General features: G+C 36.7%; 1 protein-coding gene across 1 annotated transcript; it reads left to right on the forward strand.

Moving 5' to 3' along the window:
• The first annotated feature begins 1,015 nt into the window (after nt 1–1,015).
• LOC130455021 (olfactory receptor 480-like) lies at nt 1,016–8,243 on the forward strand. The gene has a single exon (XM_056802223.1). The coding sequence runs from the start codon at nt 5,607–5,609 to the stop codon at nt 6,543–6,545; it is 939 nt and encodes a 312-aa protein (XP_056658201.1). The 5' UTR covers nt 1,016–5,606; the 3' UTR covers nt 6,546–8,243.
• Nucleotides 8,244–19,829: the final 11,586 nt, after the last annotated feature.

Genomic DNA, 19,829 nt, shown 5'->3' on the forward strand with positions numbered 1-19,829 from the left:
AGGAACAAAATAAAATGAGAATTTAGAATCCAGATTCCTCATTCTATCTCTATGGTGAAATTAGAAACCAAGGGTTACCTTAGAAACCAGGACTCACCTCAGAGTCAATTAGCATAAGGTAGATAACATTTTCATTTGTGGAAAGATGTCCTTTTAGATGGCAAGTATCACAAGCAGACTCTGTTTCTTTGGAAAGGATTAATAATGATTTTGACTAGTAATTGAACTGTGATATAGCAAGGGACATCTGTATGCAAAATCTTGATGGTTATGGGCTGACCAAAATGCACCTGGTGAGTGATGAGGTCACTCTCCATACCTAGTGAACAATGTTCCAACCAAAATTGCAATGTGTTGATCCCAGAACAGTTTTTGAACACTTCCATGTGTGAAGATTTGATTTAGCTACCCCCTGGTTGTAACTAACAATGGAGATATTTGGTCTAACAGAATCAGGAATGTTTTGTGAACTTTACATTGCTCCAACTTATGTAGTCTAACAAGTTTAGGAATGTCTGTACCCATACTTAAGGATTAAGTATCTAGGAGGATGGCCTTTGATAGACATGTGTGTAAACAGCTGACAGACCGCTGGGCTGTCCTAAGTCAATCTAAGCTACCATTGGTACAGTTAAGACACAGGAAAGTGACATAAAACCATCTATATATAGTGCATCACTTCCTCTCTTCGCTCTCTTTTACCTGAAAGGTGGATCTGGCTGGTGACTTCCTGTGAACAGGCCTGGATGCCAGTTGGATCCTGGAACTCAGCCTGGAGGAACTCCCTCAGACAGCTTCCTTGAGATGGTCACGTGGTGAGTGATAAGACTGACTTCCCTTTCTCTTGGCTCACAGGGGAAGCCCCCTTGACTACGGCCTTAACTCCTGCCTGGCTCAGCCTGAGCCAGAGCAATTTTAATTAACTCTATCCCTCTCTTTCTCTTACTTAAATTCTTTCTTCTATATTAATTAAAATCACATTATTTCCATCTGACTTGGGTATTTTAGTATTTGGGATATTCCATGGTGACCAATAATTAAATGTAGTTTAGGTCACAATGTTAAAATTATCCTTACACATGGCAGATCATACTAGTTTGAATATGTTGCTACTCAATCTTTTTTTTTACTTTTTAAAAATTTTTGGCAAAACACAGACAAATTAAAAATAAAGGAAGGCTCTTGAGGATTTTGAGAACTCACACAACTCATCTGTGTATTTATAATTTTCTTGATCCCAGTGGATTTCAAATGGCATTTTAATGATGCAAGCTATACTTGTTTAGGTGCTCAAAGGATTATATCCAAAGTACTATGGAACCCAACATAAATAATTTGCTGCCATGTAAAGATACTAATTTGGAGGTTAAAGTTATCATCTCCTTGCATTAATTGGTATCCCTACTGATCTTGGGTTTAATATAAAAATAGTTAGATCTAATTCTTGGTATCTCTATTCTTCTTGTACCAGGGTTTATATTGATTTTAGTTTTACATGAGACTTTAATGCATCTCTCTCAGTGTCTCTGTCTCTGTCTGGTTTAATAAGTAAGATTAATTCATACTTTTGTTCTTTCTGTTCCTTGTCCCTTGTGGGGCCATATAAAGTCAAAGATTTGGAAATGAGGTATAGACATGAAGCATTATTATAGGATCTAAGTAGGTAAATTCTGATTCATCACAGGTCATATCATCCATCTGGAAACATCACTACAAACAGTAAGTCTCTGAAAGAACATGGTTATATCAGCAAGGATATTTTACGTAAATATCTCTGTGTATACATAGGTCATTCATTGCATGTAATACCTTCTTCCCACTTTTCAAATTAAGACATTAGTCAAAATAAGGCTTTGGAGGGATAAATTTTACTGATATATTTGTTATTTTGATGTAGTATAAAGAGAACTGAAATTGAAATGTGGAGAACTTGGTTTGTATTTCAGACCCGAGTCTTATTAACTATGATTGTGATTGTGAGTAAGTGATTCAGCCTCTTAGTCAGCTATCTCATCTGTATAATGAGCATAACAGCATTTTCCTCTCAAACTTGTGGGAGGAAACTAATTCATGAAATTTAAATGGTAATATTGAGTAATATAACAAATTATCTGATTATTATAATTATTTTGTCAAGGTGTATGAGACTTGAAGTTTTCAAAATGGTTTTATTGTCTTGAATGCAGCTAATATTTTTATGTGCCCACTATACACAGGACCCTGTAGTGGACACTGTGGATACAAAGACAAAAACATGAAACAATCCCTAATTTCAGGGAACTTAACATTCCATTGGTAAGAAAAAGACAAAATATTTAGATAGATATGTAAATACAAGAAAAGTTGAGTAAGGACAGAGTTTCATAAACCAGACTTCTGGTGTTGATCCTTGAGGGGAGATACAAAGGAAGCTTGAGATGCTAAGAAGCAGAGATAAGGAGCTAGTTTTTATAACAAAGAGGGCAGAATTCTGAGTCTGGGAAGGAGATATTAGGAAAGTTTGGTTGAAATGTAGAGTATGTGTCTGAGTGTCAAGTGAAATGAATCTGAAGGTGAGGCTGGATTCAGATTGTTCAGGACTCTGCATATCAAGCTAAAGAATTGTTATTTTGACCTCAATACAATAAGGGATCTTTTCAAGCCTTGAGTAAGCCAGTGACATGGTCAGCGAAAGGCTTTAGGAAGATCATTTTTGTAGGATTTCTAGAAGACAGTTTAGAGAAAACAGAGAATAGACTTTTAATTATGAGGTTTTGCAATTGTCCAAGTGAGAGAAGACACAAACCAGAATTAGGGTGGGGGCTGTGTGAGTGGACATAAGAGGAGATGAGAATAATGTTGTGGATATAGAAGTGGCAACATTTGGCAGTTGACTGGTTGGGGAAGGGGAAGATGGAGAAAAGAGTAGAAATTGATTCCGGAATTGCAAACCAGGGTAATTAGAAGGATGGTGGGGCTCTGAGCCAAAGCAAGAAATGATGAAAATAAGTAGTTTTAGCTTGAAAGTTAGGGGTGAGTTGTCTTTTAGACTTGAGATTGAAATGCCTTTGGGACAAGTATGTACAAAAGTCCAACTATTGTTGAGTTGTGAATTAGAGTTCAGAGCTGGATATATAGACCTGAGATTTATCTGAATGGAGATGTTAATGGCAGGAGAAGTTAAGCTCATTGAGAAAGTAGAGGAAAAGTGGAGAGGATGTAGGACAGAAGATGGGGACATATGTATGATTAAGAGGCTACAGAGGGATAATGATATGGCAAAGAAGGCAGAGAAGAAAAGATCAGATAAGTAGGAGAAATATCATCACCAGTAAAGACAGAATTCTGAAAATCCATGAGGACAAAGAATTTATGAAGAGTAGGTGGTCCACCTTGACTCACGTTTTAAAGGGGTCCGGAATCAATCCACAAGTATTTATTAAGTACCTACAATTTTTCATCCACTTTGCTACCTGCTAATGATAAAAACACAAATACTAAAAAAAATTCGTTTCCTATCCTCTAGGAATTTAAATAAAGATTATAAAACTACTATGATTTAGAAATTGGGAAATCATTGGTAATTTTGTAGAGAAAATTTCCAGGGTTATGGTGGGGTCAGAAACAAGATCATAATGGGAGACTCAAGCAATGTGTTTTTTTTTTGTTTGTTTGTTTGTTTTTTGTTCCTAAGAGCTGATTGGGAAAGGGAAGAAATACAGTATAACTTGATATGATGTCAGGATCAAATGAAAGCTTTTTTAAAAGGATTTAAATGATTGGATAGGGCTGAGCTGTTTTCTTAGAAAGAGAAGAAGCTGACAGATAAAAACATTAAAGGAGGAAATCTTAGAGTTGCAATAAGAGGCATGGGAACAATGAAACAAGTAGAAAAATTGGGTTTTCAGGAAAGAAGGACTATCTCTTTTTCAGAGAGTGTTGCAAAGATAACAGGATATGTTATTAATGAATTTTGAATTGTAAAAAGGAAAGAAAAGGGGCTCCATAAAGACAGCCTTTCTTTTTTCAGAAAAGTATCATACAAATGATTTGTTGAGAGGGAAATGCAAAGTAGGAAGTGTTGAAAAATTGCCTCAGCACTCTACAATTTTTTGTTTATCAAGGCATTCTTTTTTTCCTGTAATTAAAGAGAATTGGACCATAGACCTATAAATGAGTGTTCTAGTCAGATACTTACTTTTCTGAGAGGAAAGATGTCTTAATATTTCATATCCTTTTATAATAGATTTAGAAAAGAAGAAATATATGACTAGAGTTGGGAGCAATAAGAATATTCCAGGAAAAAGAAATAATCAATTAAAATTTTTCTATTTCAAATTTAACAAGCATAACCAAATGCAAACATTTCAAGTTAGTTTGACCCTTGAAGGAAATATAAAATAAAAGATGTAAAATTATACTTTCTGATTCTTTTGTGCATTTAAAAAATGTTTTATTGTTCTTTTTCTCCCACCACGTCTGTCACTGCCCACTTAGCTACTTCCCTCCAATTCACAGTGGAAACCCTCTCTTTTAAGAGATATGCATAGTCCAGCAACTCAAATCAACAGATAATTAAATGTGAGAATACACATTTCATTCTGTACACCTATTCCATCAACTCTCTGCCAAGAAGTGGAAGGTAATATTTCCTTATCAATATTTTAAAGACATAATTTGTCAAAAATTTAGACTGCATTGAGGTCATTCAAATTTGTTACCCCTTTCAGAATTATTGTGTTCGTCACAAAAATTGTTCTTAAAGTCCTACTGAAGTCACTCTGTATATGTCAATAAAAGTATTTCCATATTACATGAAGGAGTCATATTCATCATTTACTATGGCACAAGAAATCACCACTATTTTTCTATGCCACAGTCTAATCACCTATTTTCAAACTGGAGGATACAATATGTAAACAGGATATGGTTACAGCAGGTTGAGCAAGTGCTTTTTATTGTTTTAACTAGAAATAGCAGATTTCCCCAGGGGAATGTTCCCATAATTCTTTAGTCTAACAATACCAAGCCAAATGATAGACCTTTGTTGTAATGCAAAGTTCTAGGAGCAAAATACATTGAGAAGACTTAGAATTCAGATCTCCCATTCCTCCTCTTTTATGAATGTAGAGTATGTGTCATCTTGGAGACCAGAACTTTCTTTGTGTCATTTATCATGAGATGCATAAGATTTTCACTTGTGGTAAGTGGTCATCCGAATGATCAGGGATCACAAAGCAGACTACTTCTTTGGAATGCATTATCAATGGTGTTTACTTGGAAGAACAGCATTTAGCCATTTGGATAGGGTCTCTGCATTTATTTTAAAATGGTTCTTATAGTGGGAGTAAACTAACCTCTTCATTCTTACAGACTTTTCTACATTATCAGAATAGCAAAATTGGTAAATAATAAAGTATAGTTTGTTGACAGGGAAAAATTTGTAGAAAACAAATCAATTCATCTCTGCTTTGCTTGTAAGCTGAAGCAAAGTATGGAAGTACGAATAGAATAGGCATGTACTAGATGGTTTCCTGAATACATCAATAGGCATACGCAAATCTTAGCCTCTTTTTCCCATTTTAATTTTCTTTTCTTCTGTCTAATAGGCACTCTTTCTAAGACAGATGTCTGGCAATAACTGCACTGCTGTCAATGAATTCATTATTTTGGGGTTGACAGATGATCCAACTCTTCGTGTCATCCTCTTTGTGTTATTTCTGGGTGTCTATGCTGCTACATTACTTGGTAATCTTAGCATAATCATACTGATCAGAAATAGCCCCCAACTTCACACTCCAATGTATCTTTTCCTCAGCCACTTGGCTTTTGTAGATGCTGCATATTCCTCCTCTGTCACACCTGTTATGCTCAAGAACTTTCTTGAGGACAAATCCACAATTCCTCTGGGAGGCTGTGTGGCCCAATTATTTTGTGGATGCACCTTTGGGACTGCAGAGTGCTTCCTGCTGGCTGTAATGGCCTATGATCGGTATGTAGCCATATGCAGTCCCTTACTCTACTCCACTCAAATGTCTACTAGTGTCTGCACTCTATTAGGCATCACATCCTACTTGGGTGGCTGTATAAATGCTTTCATTGTCTTTGGTTGCTTATTGAATCGGTCCTTCTGTGGACCCAACAAGATCAATCATTTTTTCTGTGATTACGCTCCACTTTTAAAGCTTTCTTCCTACCAAGATGATCTTGCTGAAATTCTTCCTGCTGCATCTTCTGGGTCCATAATTGTGATCACAGTGTTAATTATAATAATCTCTTATGTATATATCCTCTTCTCTGTCCTGAATATAAGTTCCACTGAAGGGAGATCCAAAGCTTTCTCAACTTGCACTTCCCACCTCACAGCAGTCACTCTGTTTTATGGCACCCTTACATTCATTTATGTGATGCCCAAGTCCATTTACTCAACAGATCAGAATAAAGTAGTATCTGTTTTCTACATTGTAATGATCCCCATGTTGAACCCCTTAATCTATAGTCTAAGGAACAATGAAGGAAAAGGAGCCTTGAGAAAAATGATGAGTAGGAAACACCTTTTTTCATGAATTCAAGTCACTATGATAAGTATTTTTTAAGTACATACAATGTCCCAGGCACTGAGTTAGTTTTTGTGGATAGAAGAACAAAAATGAAGCATTCCCTGCCTTTAACGTTCTAACGTTCTGCTGATATAATGGTTATGAATAAGTGATACCAATAAAAGAACTTTTTAAAAGGTACATTTTCATTTTGATGGACTAAATTTGGGAATTTAAATGTTGATTGCAAATATCTAAAAATGCAAGTTTCCCATCAACTTTCATTTCCCAATTTTGTAAAGGAGTATGGAAATATGTCTTGTCTTTGCTCTTTTATGGGTCCATGATTATTTTTCAGAATCTTACAATACTCATTTATAGTGATTTGTGGGCATCATTCTTTCCATTTACACTGTTATAATCATTTTGTACGTTGTATTTTGGCTCTGTATCAGATCATGTAAATTTTTTATGTTTCTGTATTAATCATATTTACTGCTTCTTATAAGTAATATTCCATTATGTTATCATGCCATAATTCGTTTACTCAATCAAAGGGCATCTGGTTGGTTTCAGTTCTTTGCTACTACAAAAGTGATATAGTAAAATTTTGATTATGCAAGGGCTTTTATTAATGATCAACTTTGTGGAATAATACTTGAAAAATGTATTTTTTAAATATTTGAGATACTTCTTTGAGTTGGATGGTGAGGTAGAAATAAAAAAAAGAAATTTAGGACTTGTAAAAACAAAAGATATCAACAAAGAATCATTAAAAAAAAATAAAAATCTCTACATCCTCATCTTTCCTAACTTTCTATTCTTGAACCTGGCTGCTCTCCCTACACTCTACAATCTAACTACACTGGATTATTTGCCTTTCCCCACTCATGATACTACAGTTTCACATGTCTGGAATGCTTTGTTCCCCCAATTAAACTATCTCTATAGACAGATTACATGATGGTATATGTGAAAAATTCTAGAAATTCAACTAACTAATTAGTTAAAACTACCAATGATTTTACCAAAGTTGCAGGATATAACGTCCACATAAATCATCAGCATTTTTATATGTTACTAACAATGTCCTCTAAGAAGAGATAGAAAGAGATATTCTAGTTACAATAACCACAGATAGAAGAAAATACCTGGGAGTATACCTGCCAAAACAAACACAGAAACTACATGAATATTATCATTAATCACTTATTACATAGGCAAGGTCAGATCTAATTAATTAGAAAAATATTGTCAGCACAATTAAAATGACAGTCTTACCAATCTATTTTTTCAATGCATCCCAATAAAAAAAATAGTGTGCTTATTCTTTGATTCAGCAATATTTCTACTAGGTCTGTAAACCAAAGAGATCAAAGGCCAAAGAAAAAGGGTCCATGTATACAAAAATATTCTTAGCTCTTTTTGTGCTGGCAAAGAATTGGAAACACAAAGGATGTCCATCAATTGGGATATGGCTAAACTAGTTGTGGTATATAATTGTGATGGAATATTCTTGTACTATAAAAAATGATGAGCAGAATGATGTCAGAAAAACCTAGAAAACCTAACATGTACTGGCCTGGATATGGGGGGTCTTGGGTTCAAATGTGACCTCAGACACTTAGTAGCTGTGTGACCCCAGGTGACTTACTTAACTTCAGTTGCCTAGTCCTTACAGCACTTCTGCTTTGGAATCAATACTTAATGTTGATTCTAAGAAGAAAAGGGTATAAAAAAAGAAGGCAAAAAAAAGAAGGCAAATATACCTGTGCAGAGTGAAATGAGGAGAACCAGAAGAACATTATTCACACCAACAATATTTTAGAATGATCAACTGTGAATAACTTAACTCTTCTCAGCAATTCAATAATTCAAGACAGTTTTAAAGACTTTTGATGAAGCATGCTATCCCCCTCCAGAGAAAGAATCAATGAAGTCAGAATGCAGACTAAGGTATAATTTTTACTAACTTTTTATTCTTGTTTTGGGGGTCAGTTTGTTTTACAGCAAGACTAATATGAAAAGGTTTTCTGTGACTACAAATATATCATCAATTTATCAAATTACTTGTCTTCTGAATGAAGGGAGAGGGCAGGATAATGAGAAAAAATACGGAACTGAAAACATTTTAAAGGAATATTAAAAATTATTTATGAAAGTTAGAGGAAAATAAAAAGTAAAGTGAATCTTTGAAAATAAATGGGGCAATAAACCATTACATATAATTCAATTATATCATCTAGTTTAAAATTAGGTTATTTTGATGTAAAGTTGTGCATATGTGAGAAAACTGAAAATGTGTTGGGAAATATGGTTCAAGAACAAGAATAAAAAAGTTCGAAAGCTTGTGTTGTAATTGTGTGACCCATAGAAAATTGCTTCATAGAATAGAAAAGATGCTATATCAGGAGTCATAACTCATAACTTGCCTGACTCAGAAGCCCCTAGTTGTTAGGTCCACTATATTGTAATAATTAAAAAAATAATATTTCTTCTACCCAGAGATATATATTTTATAAAGTTTATTAGGAAGGGTAGACAACCATTCCTATGTAACCTTGCCACATGCTCCCTAGCCTACCAGTTTCTTCCTCATTCCATACCCCCACCCCAACCTCCTGCACTGTCTCTTCTCCTCATGCTTCTCCCATGATGTTCTCATTGGTCTCCCTGGTCTTCTTGTTGGTCTCCCCATCACCTGCCCCAAACCTTAACTTTTATTGATGTATAGAATGTACACTGATGCAACCCTGGCACAAATGTGGTATGTCAGGAATATTTGATAGACAGGTAAAGTTACTGAGGAGAGGGAGGAGATGAGCTTCCTTGACACAATATTCATTTCCTCCTTAATTTGACCTTCCCTTCAGTAATGTATTCAAAGTAAATTCTTTTTAATACACTGAAAGAAAATTCCAAATATAAAAGTGAGGTTCTAAACTAACTGATAATACAAGGTCCAATTTACCCTACTGTCTTCTGTGACATGATAACCTGACATACCTGAAGATCTTTTTAAGGAGGTTCTTTCAAGCCTCTCCCTTTCAAAGGCAGAGATGACAAGACTAAATTATTTTGTCAAGCTCTGATATCTATTTTCTCCTTGTTTGACCAGAGAGTCAATGATCCTTATCTCTTCACCCTCAGCAGACTCACAGAATATGACAATTATCCTACAGAAAATCTCTGTGTATTGCACACCCAGATCTCAAACTATATTATAAAGCAATGGTCATCAAAACAATTTGGTACTGGCTAAGACACAGAAAGGAGGATCAGTGGAATAGATGGGGTAAGGGACCTCAGCAAGACAGTCTATGACAAACCCGAAGACCCCAGCTTTTGGGACAAAAATCCACTATTTGACAAAAACTTCTGGAAAAATTGGAAAACAGTGTGGGAGAGATTGGATCTGGATCAACACCTCACACCCTACAACAAGATAAACTCAGAATGGGTGAATGACTTGAACATAAAGAAGTAAAGTATAAGAAAATTAGGCGAACACAGAATAGTATACATGTCAGACCTTTGGGAAGGGAAGATTTTAAAACCAAGCAAGACATAGAAAGAGTCACAAAATGTAAAATAAATAATTTTGATTACATCAAATTAAAAAGTTTTTGTACAAACAAAACCAATGTAACCAAAATTTGAAGGGAAGCAACAAATTGGGAAACAATCTTCATAACAAAAACCTCTGACAAAGGTCTAATTACTCAAATTTATAAAGACCTACAGCAATTGTACAAAAAATCAAGCCATTCCCCAACTGATAAATGGGCAAGGGACATGAACATGCAGTTTTCAGCCAAAGAAATCAAAACTATTAATAAGCACATGAAAAAGTGTTCTAAATCTCTGATAATCAGAGAAATGCAAATCAAAACAACTCTGAGGCATCACCTCATACCTAGCAGATTGGCTAACATGACAGTGAAGGAAAGTAATGAATGCTGGAGGGGATGTGGCAAAGAGGGGATATTAATTCATTGCTGGTGGAGTTGTGAATTGATCCAACAATTCTGGAGGGCAATTTGGAACTATGCCCAAAGGGCAATAAAAGACTGTCTGTCCTTTGATCCAGCTATAGCACTGCTGGGTTTGTACCCCAAGGTGACAATAAGTAAAAAGACTTGTACAAGAATATTCATAGCTGCTGTCATTGTGGTGGCAAAAAAAACTGGAAAATGAATGGATGCCCCTCAATTGGGGAATGGCTGAACAAATTGTGGTATATGTTGGTGATAGAATACTACTGTGCTAAAAGGAATAATAAAGTGTAGGTATTCTGGAGGTCCGGTCAAGATGGCAGTGTAGAAGCAGAGAAAGTTCAGACCTCGGAAACCCTTCCTTACTGATCGCAAACAGAGTGCTCCTAGGCCACCAAAATTCAAGCTGAACAACACGATAGACCTGGGGAAACCTCCTCCTGGACCTGGATCAAAAGGTACCACACCCCAAAAGCCAGAATCCTCGATCACTCGGATCTAAGGGGTAGACAGAAAGAAGGTCCCAGGACCCATCCCCCCCAAACCCAGAGTGCTGAGCCCACGGCAGCAGCGGGAACCCCAGGGCTCTGAGGACTCACCTTGAAAGCAACCTGAGCCAGTCTCCGGGGTGCCCAACACAGACGGCAGGGAAACATAGAGAGAAGGGAGAAGCCTGTAGCCCCCTGGCTGGGTCCTTCCATTTGAGTCTCAAGGGAGGTCCCAGGTTTAGGGCACCAGCTGAACCCAATCCCATCAGGAGCCCTCAGAGCTACTGAAACGACAGAAAACTCAGGGCTGGCAAAGGGGTTGCTCCAAAAAGCTTACCTTGAAAGTAACCCGGGCCAGTTTCTGGGCATTCAACACAGACTGTGGAAGAGGAGGTTACTGCTTTTTTTTTCTTCCTTTTTTTGGCTCTGGGATCATTTGGCCCACACCACCTGAACCTAATCCCATCAGGAGCCCTCAGAGCCCAGGCAAGCCACAAACCCTCCCCCCATAGAGAGCAGGGTCTTCTGAAAAAACAGAAACCTAGAGGTGAAGTCAAGATGGCAGCCTAAAAGGAGCATAGACCTTGCAGCCTGGCCAGAACTTTAGAGATCCTCCATATCTGCTCCAGCAGTCCAGGAAGTTTAAAACTCAGAGTAAAAGCAGCCCAACTAAGCTGAACTCAATCCCATCAAAAGTCTCCAGAACACAGGGAAGCCCAGGCTCCCCATCCATCCTCATTGACTGCTGGACTTTAAGCCAATCAAAAGCCTCCAGAGGACAGGAAAGCTCAAACCCCCAACAACCCTCCCTCAGAGATTACACCAAGAGATCCTCTGTTAAAGCTCCAAGAGGGGAGACTGATAGAAGTCCCCAAAAAACAAAAAAAGGAGAGGAACAAGAGCACAGACAAATACGGGGAGGAAAGAAGGGGTGAATTTGAACAAACAACAGAAACAGAAGAAAGAAACTACAATAGAGAGCTACTACTCACCAAATGGAACAGAGGGGGAGAGATCAGCAATCGATAAACCAGAAATCCCAGCGAATTGGATACAGGTTGTGGAAGAACTCAAAACACAACTAAGAGAGGCTGAAGACAATTGGGAAAAGAACTTAAAAATTAAGATAAGTCATCTGGAAACAGAGGCACTTGAACTAAAACAAGAAAATAGTGTCCTGAAAGCCAAAATCATCCAGCTGGAAAATGAGGCAAAGGAGATGAAAGATGAGGCAAAGGAGATGAAAGATGAGATAAAGAGGATGAAAGATGATCTTCAAAGAAACTCAGACTAGAAGGAAAAAGACTGCCAAAAAGCCAAAGATGAAGTCCAATCTTTAAGAACCAGAGTAAAACAACTAGAATCAAGTGACCTCACAAGGCAGCATGACACTATAAAACAAAACAAAAAGAATGAGAAATTTGAGGAAAATGTGAAGCATCTCATTCACAAAACAGACGATTTAGAAAATCGTTCAAGAAGAGACAATTTAAGAATAATTGGACTACCAGAAGACCACAACAAAAGAAAAAGCCTGGACATAATACTAGAGGAAATTATCCAGGAAAACTGTCCCGAAATCCTAGAACAAGAGGGGAAAGTGGAGATTGAAAGAATCCACATATCACCCCCTGTATTTAACCCCCAACTGACAACACCAAGAAATGTTATAGCCAAATTCAAAAACAATCTGATGAAAGAACAGGTATTACAAGCTGCCAAGAAGAAACCATTCAGATACCATGGAAACATGGTGAGGATAACACAGGATCTGTCTGCATCCACACTGAAGGACCAAAAGGCATGGAATATGATATTCCAGAAAGCAAGGGAATTAGGCCTACAGCCAAGAATAAAATACCCATCAAAACTGACTATATTCTTACAGGGGAAAGTATGGTCATTTAACACAACAGAAGAGTTCCAAGCATTCATGAATAAAAGACCAGACCTGAACAAAAAATTTGAAGTCCAACCACAGAACTCAAGAGAATCATCAAAAGGTAATTAAAAAGAGGAGAAAAACAACAACAACAACAACAAAAGTTTTTTTTAAGAGACTCAATAAGTTAAAATGATATGTATCCCTATAAGAAAAGAGGTCATTGGCAACTCTTAAAAACTGTTGCTATCACCTAAGCAGCTAGAAGAACTACACTCAGAGGGAACAGTGACAAACTGTATAGGATGAAAGGACAAGACATAAATAGGTATATAGATATATGCATGCATAAATACATATACATGTGTATGTATATATATATATACATGACTAAAGCTAAAAAAGAAAAGAGGTTATGACTAAAAGAAATGGGAAAAGAAACAAATGGGGGTAAATTTATATGTCACAAAGAAACTCATGGCTGGAGGGGGGAGAACATTGATACACTGGAAGGGTAAAGAGGTTGGAGATAGGAAATACGAAACTCTTACGTACTTTGAACATGACCCAAAGGGGGAAGAACAATCCAAACTATTGGGGAAGAGAATAGATTTGCGCCTTATAGGGGAGTAGAAGGGTAAAAAACAGACTGGTGGGGAGGGAAGCAGTACAAGGGAGGGAGAGGGTGGGGGGGAATTTTAAAAAGACTACAGGGGAAAATAAGGGAGGGAATGATAAGGGAGGGGGGTAGAAAGGGAAATACAAGGGGGACAGATTTAAAGTAAATCACTGGACTAAAAGGTAGAGCTGAAGAAATGTTAGAATTAGGGAAGGATATCAAAATGCCAGGGAGTCCATAAGTGACAGTCATAACATTGAACGTGAATGGGATAAACTCACCCATAAAATGTAGACAAATAGAAGAATGGATTAGAATCCAAAACCCTACCATATGTTGTCTCCAAGAAACACACATGAGGCGGGTACACTCCCACAAGGTCAGAATTAAAGGATGGAGTAAGACCTTCTGGGCCTCAACTGACAGAAAGGAGGCAGGAGTGGCAATCATGATATCTGATAAAGCCAAAGCAAAAATAGACCTGATCAAAAGGGATAGGGAAGGTAATTATATTTTGTTAAAAGGGACTTTAGATAATAAGGAAATATCACTAATCAACATATATGCACCAAATAATATAGCACCCAAATTTCTAATGGAGAAACTAGGAGAATTGAAGGACGAAATAGACAGTAAAACCATATTAGTGGGAGACTTGAACCAACCATTATCAAATTTAGATAAATCAAATCTAAAATAAATAAGAAAGAGGTAAAAGAAGTGAATGAAATCTTAGAAAAATTAGAATTAATAGACATATGGAGAAAAATAAATAAGGATAAAAAGGAATACACTTTCTTCTCAGCACCACATGGCACATTGACAAAGTTTGACCATACATTAGGTCACAGAAACATGGCGCACAAATGCAGAAAAGCAGAAATAATAAATGCAGCCTTTTCAGACCAAAAGGCAATAAAAATAATGATCAGTAATGGTACATGGAAAACCAAATCAAAAATTAATTGGAAACTAAACCATATGATACTCCAAAACCATTTAGTTAGAGAAGAAATCATAGAAACAATTAATAATTTCATCGAGGAAAATGACAATGGCGAGACATCATTTCAAACCTTTTGGGATTCAGCCAAAATGGTAATCAGAGGTAAATTCATATCCCTGAGTGCATATATTAACAAACTAGGGAGAGCAGAGATCAATCAATTGGAAATGCAAATAAAAAAACTCAAAAGTGACCAAATTAAAACCCCCAGCAGAAAACCAAACTAGAAATCCTAAAAATTAAGGGAGAAATTAATAAAATCAAAAGTGATAGAACTATTGATTTAATACATAAGAAAAGAAGCTGGTACATTGAAAAAACAAACAAAATAGACAATGTACTGGTCAATCTAATTAAAAAAAGGAAGGAAGAAAAGCAAATTAACAGCATCAAAGATGAAAAGGGGGACATCACCTCTGATGAAGAGGAAATTAAGGCAATCATTAAAAATTACTTTGCCCAATTATATGGCAATAAATACACCAATTTAGGAGAAATGGATGAATATATACAAAAATACAAACTGCCTAGACTAACAGAAGAAGAAATAGAATTCTTAAATAATCCCATATCAGAAAATGAAATCCAACAGGCCATCAAAGAACTTCCTAAGAAAAAATCCCCAGGGCCTGATGGATTCACCTGTGAATTCTATCAAACATTCAGAGAACAGTTAATCCCAATACTATACAAACTATTTGACATAATAAGCAAAGAGGGAGTTCTACCAAACTCCTTTTATGACACAAACATGGTACTGATTCCAAAACCAGGCAAGTCAAAAACAGAGAAGGAAAACTATAGACCAATCTCCCTAATGAATATAGATGCAAAAATCTTAAATAGGATACTAGCAAAAAGACTCCAGCAAGTGATCAGAAGGGTCATCCACCATGATCAAGTAGGATTTATACCAGGGATGCAGGGCTGGTTCAATATTGGGAAAACCATCCACATAATGGACCACATCAACAAGCAAACCAACAAGAACCACATGATTATCTCAATAGATGCAGAAAAAGCCTTTGATAAATACAACACCCATTCCTATTAAAAATACTAGAAAGCATAGGAATAGAAGGGTTGTTCCTAAAAATAATAAACAGTATATATCTAAAACCATCAGCTAATATCATCTGCAATGGGGATAAACTAGATGCATTCCCAATAAGATCAGGAGAGAAACAAGGATGCCCATTATCAACTCTACTATTTGACATTGTACTAGAAACACTAGCAGTAGCAATTAGAGAAGAAAAAGAAATTGAAGGCATCAAAATAGGCAAGGAGGAGACCAAGTTATCACTCTTTGCAGATGCCATGATGGTATACTTAAAGAATCCTAGAGATTCAACCAAAAAGCTAATTGAAATAATCAACAACTTTAGCAAAGTTGCAGGATACAAAATAAACCCACATAAGTCATCAGCTTTTCTATATATCTCCAACACAGCTCAGCAGCAAAAACTAGAAAGAGAAATCCCATTCAAAATCACCTTAGACAAAATAAAATACCTAGGAATCTACCTCCCAAGACAAACACAGGAACTATATGAACATAACTACAAAACACTCGCCACACCAAAATAGGGACATTAATTCATTGCTGGTGGAGCTGTGAACTGATCCAACCATTCTGGAGGGCAATTTGGAACTATGCCCAAAGGGCGACAAAAGAATATCTACCCTTTGATCCAGCCATAGCACTGCTGGGTCTGTACCCCAAAGAGATAATGGACACAAAGACTTGTACAAAAATATTCATAGCTGCGCTCTTTGTGGTGGCCCAAAACTGGAAAATGAGGGGATGCCCATCAATTGGGGAATGGCTGAACAAACTGTGGTATATGTTGGTGATGGAGTACTATTGTGCTAAAAGGAATAATAAAGTGGAGAAGTTCCATGGAGACTGGAACAACCTCCAGGAAGTGATGCAGAGCGAGAGGAGCAGAACCAGGAGAACATTGTACACAGAGACTAATACACTGTGGTATAATCGAACGTAATGGACTTCTCCATTAGTGGCGGTGTAATGTCCCTGAACAACTTACAGGGATCCAGGAGAAAAAAACACCATTCATAAGCAAAGGATAAACTATGGGAGTGGAAACACCGAGAAAAAGCAACTGCCTGAATACAGAGGTTGAGGGGACATGACAGAGGATAGACTCTAAATGAACACTCTAATGCAAATACTATCAACAAAGCAATGGGTTCAAATCAAGAAAACATCTAATGCCCAGTGGACTTATGCGTCGGCTATGGGGGGTGGGGGGGGGAGGAAAAGAAAATGATCTATGTCTTTAACGAATAATGCTTGGAAATGATCAAATAAAATATATTTAAAAAAAAAAAACACTCGCCACACAACTAAAGCTAGACTTGAGCAATTGGAAAAACATTAACTGCTCATGGGTAGGACGAGCCAATATAATAAAAATGACCATCCTACCCAAAGTTATTTATCTATTTAGTGCCATACCCATGGAACTCCCAAAAAATTTCTTTACTGATTTGGAAAAAACCATTATAAAGTTCATTTGGAATAACAAAAGATCAAGGATATCCAGGGAAATAATGAAAAAAATACACAAGTCCCCCTTGCAGTCCCAGACCTCAAACTATATTACAAAGCAGCAGTCATCAAAACAATTTGGTACTGGCTAAGAGACTGAAAGGAGGATCAGTGGAATAGACTGGGGGCAAGCGACCTCATCAAGACAGTATATGATAAACCCAAAAATCCCAGATTTTGGGACAAAAATCCAGTATTCGATAAAAACTACTGGGAAAATTGGAAGACAGTGTGGGAGAGATTAGGAATTAATCAACACCTGACACCCTACACCAAGATAAATTCAAAATGGGTGGAAGATTTAAACATAAAGAAGGAAACCATAAGTAAATTGGGTAAACACAGAATAGTATACATGTCAGACCTTTGGGAAGGGAAAGAATTTAAAACCAAGCAAGACATAGAAAGAATCACAAAATGTAAAATAAATAATTTCAACTACATCAAATTAAAAGGCTTTTGTACAAACAAAACCAATGTGACTAAAATCAGAAGGAAAACAACAAATTGGGAAAAAATCTTCATGTAAACCTGTGACAAAGTTTAATTACTCAAATTTATAAAGACCTAAAGCAATTGTACAAAAATCAAGCCATTCTCTAATTGATAAATGGGCAAGGGACATGAATATGCAGTTTTCAGCCAAAGAAATCAAAACTATTAATAAGCACATGAAAAAGTGTTCTAAATCTCTGATAATCAGAGAAATGCAAATCAAAACAACTCTGAGGTATCACCTCACACCTAGCAGATTGGCTAACATGACAGTTATGGAAAATAATGAATGCTGGAGGGGATGTGGCAAAGTAGGGACATTGATTCATTGCTGGTGGAGTTGTGAACTGATCCAGCCATTCTGGAGGGCAACTTAGAACTATGCCCAAAGGGCGATAAAAGAATGTCTACCCTTTGATCCAGCCATAGCACTGCTGGGTCTGTACCCCAAAGAGATAATGGACAAAAAGACTTGTACAAAAATATTCATAGCTGCGCTCTTTGTGGTGGCCAAAAATTGGAAAAGGAGGGGATGCCCATCAATTGGGGAATGGCTGAACAAATTGTGGTATATGTTGGTGATGGAATATTATTGGGCAAAAAGGAATAATAAAGTGGAGGAATTCCATGGAGACTGGAACGACCTCCAGGAAATGATGCAGAGTGAAAGGAGCAGAACCAGGAGAACATTGTACACGGAGACAAACACACTGTGGTATAATCGAACGTAATGGACTTCTCCATTAGTGGCAGTGTAATGTCCCTGAACAATCTGCAGGGATCTAGGAGAAAAAACACTATCCATCAGCAGAGGACACACTGTGGGAGTAGAAACATTGAGGAAAAGCAACTGCCTGACTACAGCGGTTCAGGGGACATGACAGAGGAGAGACTCTAAATGAACACTCTAATGCAAATATTAACAACATGGCAATGGGTTCGAATCAAGAACACATGTGATACCCAGTGGAATCATGCGTCGGCTACGGGGGTTGGGGGGGAGGAAAAGAAAATGATCTTTGTCTTTAATGAATAATGCATGGAAATGATCAAATAAAATACTATAAAATTAAAAAAAAAGTGTAGGAATTCCATGGAGACTGGAACGACCTCCAGGAAGTGATGCAGAGTGAGAGGAGCAGAGCCAGGAGATCATTGTACACAGAGACTGATACACTGTGGTACAATCAAAAGTAATGGACTTCCCCATTAATTTCAATGCAATGTCCCTGAACAACCTTCAGGGATCAAGGAGAAAACAACAACAACAAAAAAAAACAATTCTTATTCTTTTACAAAGAATAAGACAGTGGATAAATACTATAAATAATTCAATGAGACCATCTAATTAAAAATCAAGTTATTTTAATATAAAGTTGGACATAGGTTAGGAGTTAAAATATATTGGGAAATATCATTCTAGAATAGGAAATTAAAGAATTCAAAGGATTGTGATATAATTACCTGGTTCGCAAAACAATGTTTCATTGAACAAAAAAGATGCTGCATATGGAGCAGTGACTTTGGATCTGTAATCTAAGCTTCAGATACACTGCATTTACATCATTAAACTGAAAATGAGTAAAAGCCCCTAGAGAACTCCAGCCCAAAGGTTTCACCTTATTTTATATGAAAATGTGCCAATTGTGGTCCCATCTCCTATACTTTCCCATTTTTTATATTTCCCTAGTATCTTGCTAGGTTTTTGTTGTAGGATTGGATATTTCAAGAAATCATAACTTGCCTGGCTCAAAAGTCCTTATTTATAAGATCCTGCATCTTGAGCCTTAAGTTGAGCCTCCAAAAATTTTGTTCAAAGAAAATTGTGTTTAATATATTGTACACGGCAAAATAAAAATATAACAGTGATGTCTAAAGAGGTTAATTGCACATGTTCCAAGTTACCCTACCATATTCTGTAACATGATAGGCTAATAACTCTGAAGGTCTTTCTAAGGAGGTTCATCTAGGCTTCTTTCTTTCAAAGATATAGTGGACAGGATCAAAGCATCTTACCAAGCTCCAGAATCTCTTTTCTCCTCACATGACCTGGGAATGAATGATCCATATCCCTTGGCCCACTGCAATGCCAATTGTTCTATGGAAAACCTTTATGTCATGTATCACAAATACTTTATATTTCAGGGAAATTTTATCAGGAGCTTTGAAATGATAGTAAGTACTGCTTTTCCATATGTGTAATTATTCTTGTTATGAATAGTATCTTTGATCCAGGATCTGTAGTTTCTAC

The sequence above is a fragment of the Monodelphis domestica genome, chromosome 6 (assembly GCF_027887165.1).
Source record: "Monodelphis domestica isolate mMonDom1 chromosome 6, mMonDom1.pri, whole genome shotgun sequence".
Taxonomy (NCBI): domain Eukaryota; kingdom Metazoa; phylum Chordata; class Mammalia; order Didelphimorphia; family Didelphidae; genus Monodelphis; species Monodelphis domestica.

Excerpts from the sequence above, each read along its gene's own strand:
- LOC130455021 (XM_056802223.1), top strand. The coding sequence starts at position 5,607 with ATGTCTGGCAATAACTGCACTGCTGTCAATGAATTCATTATTTTGGGG.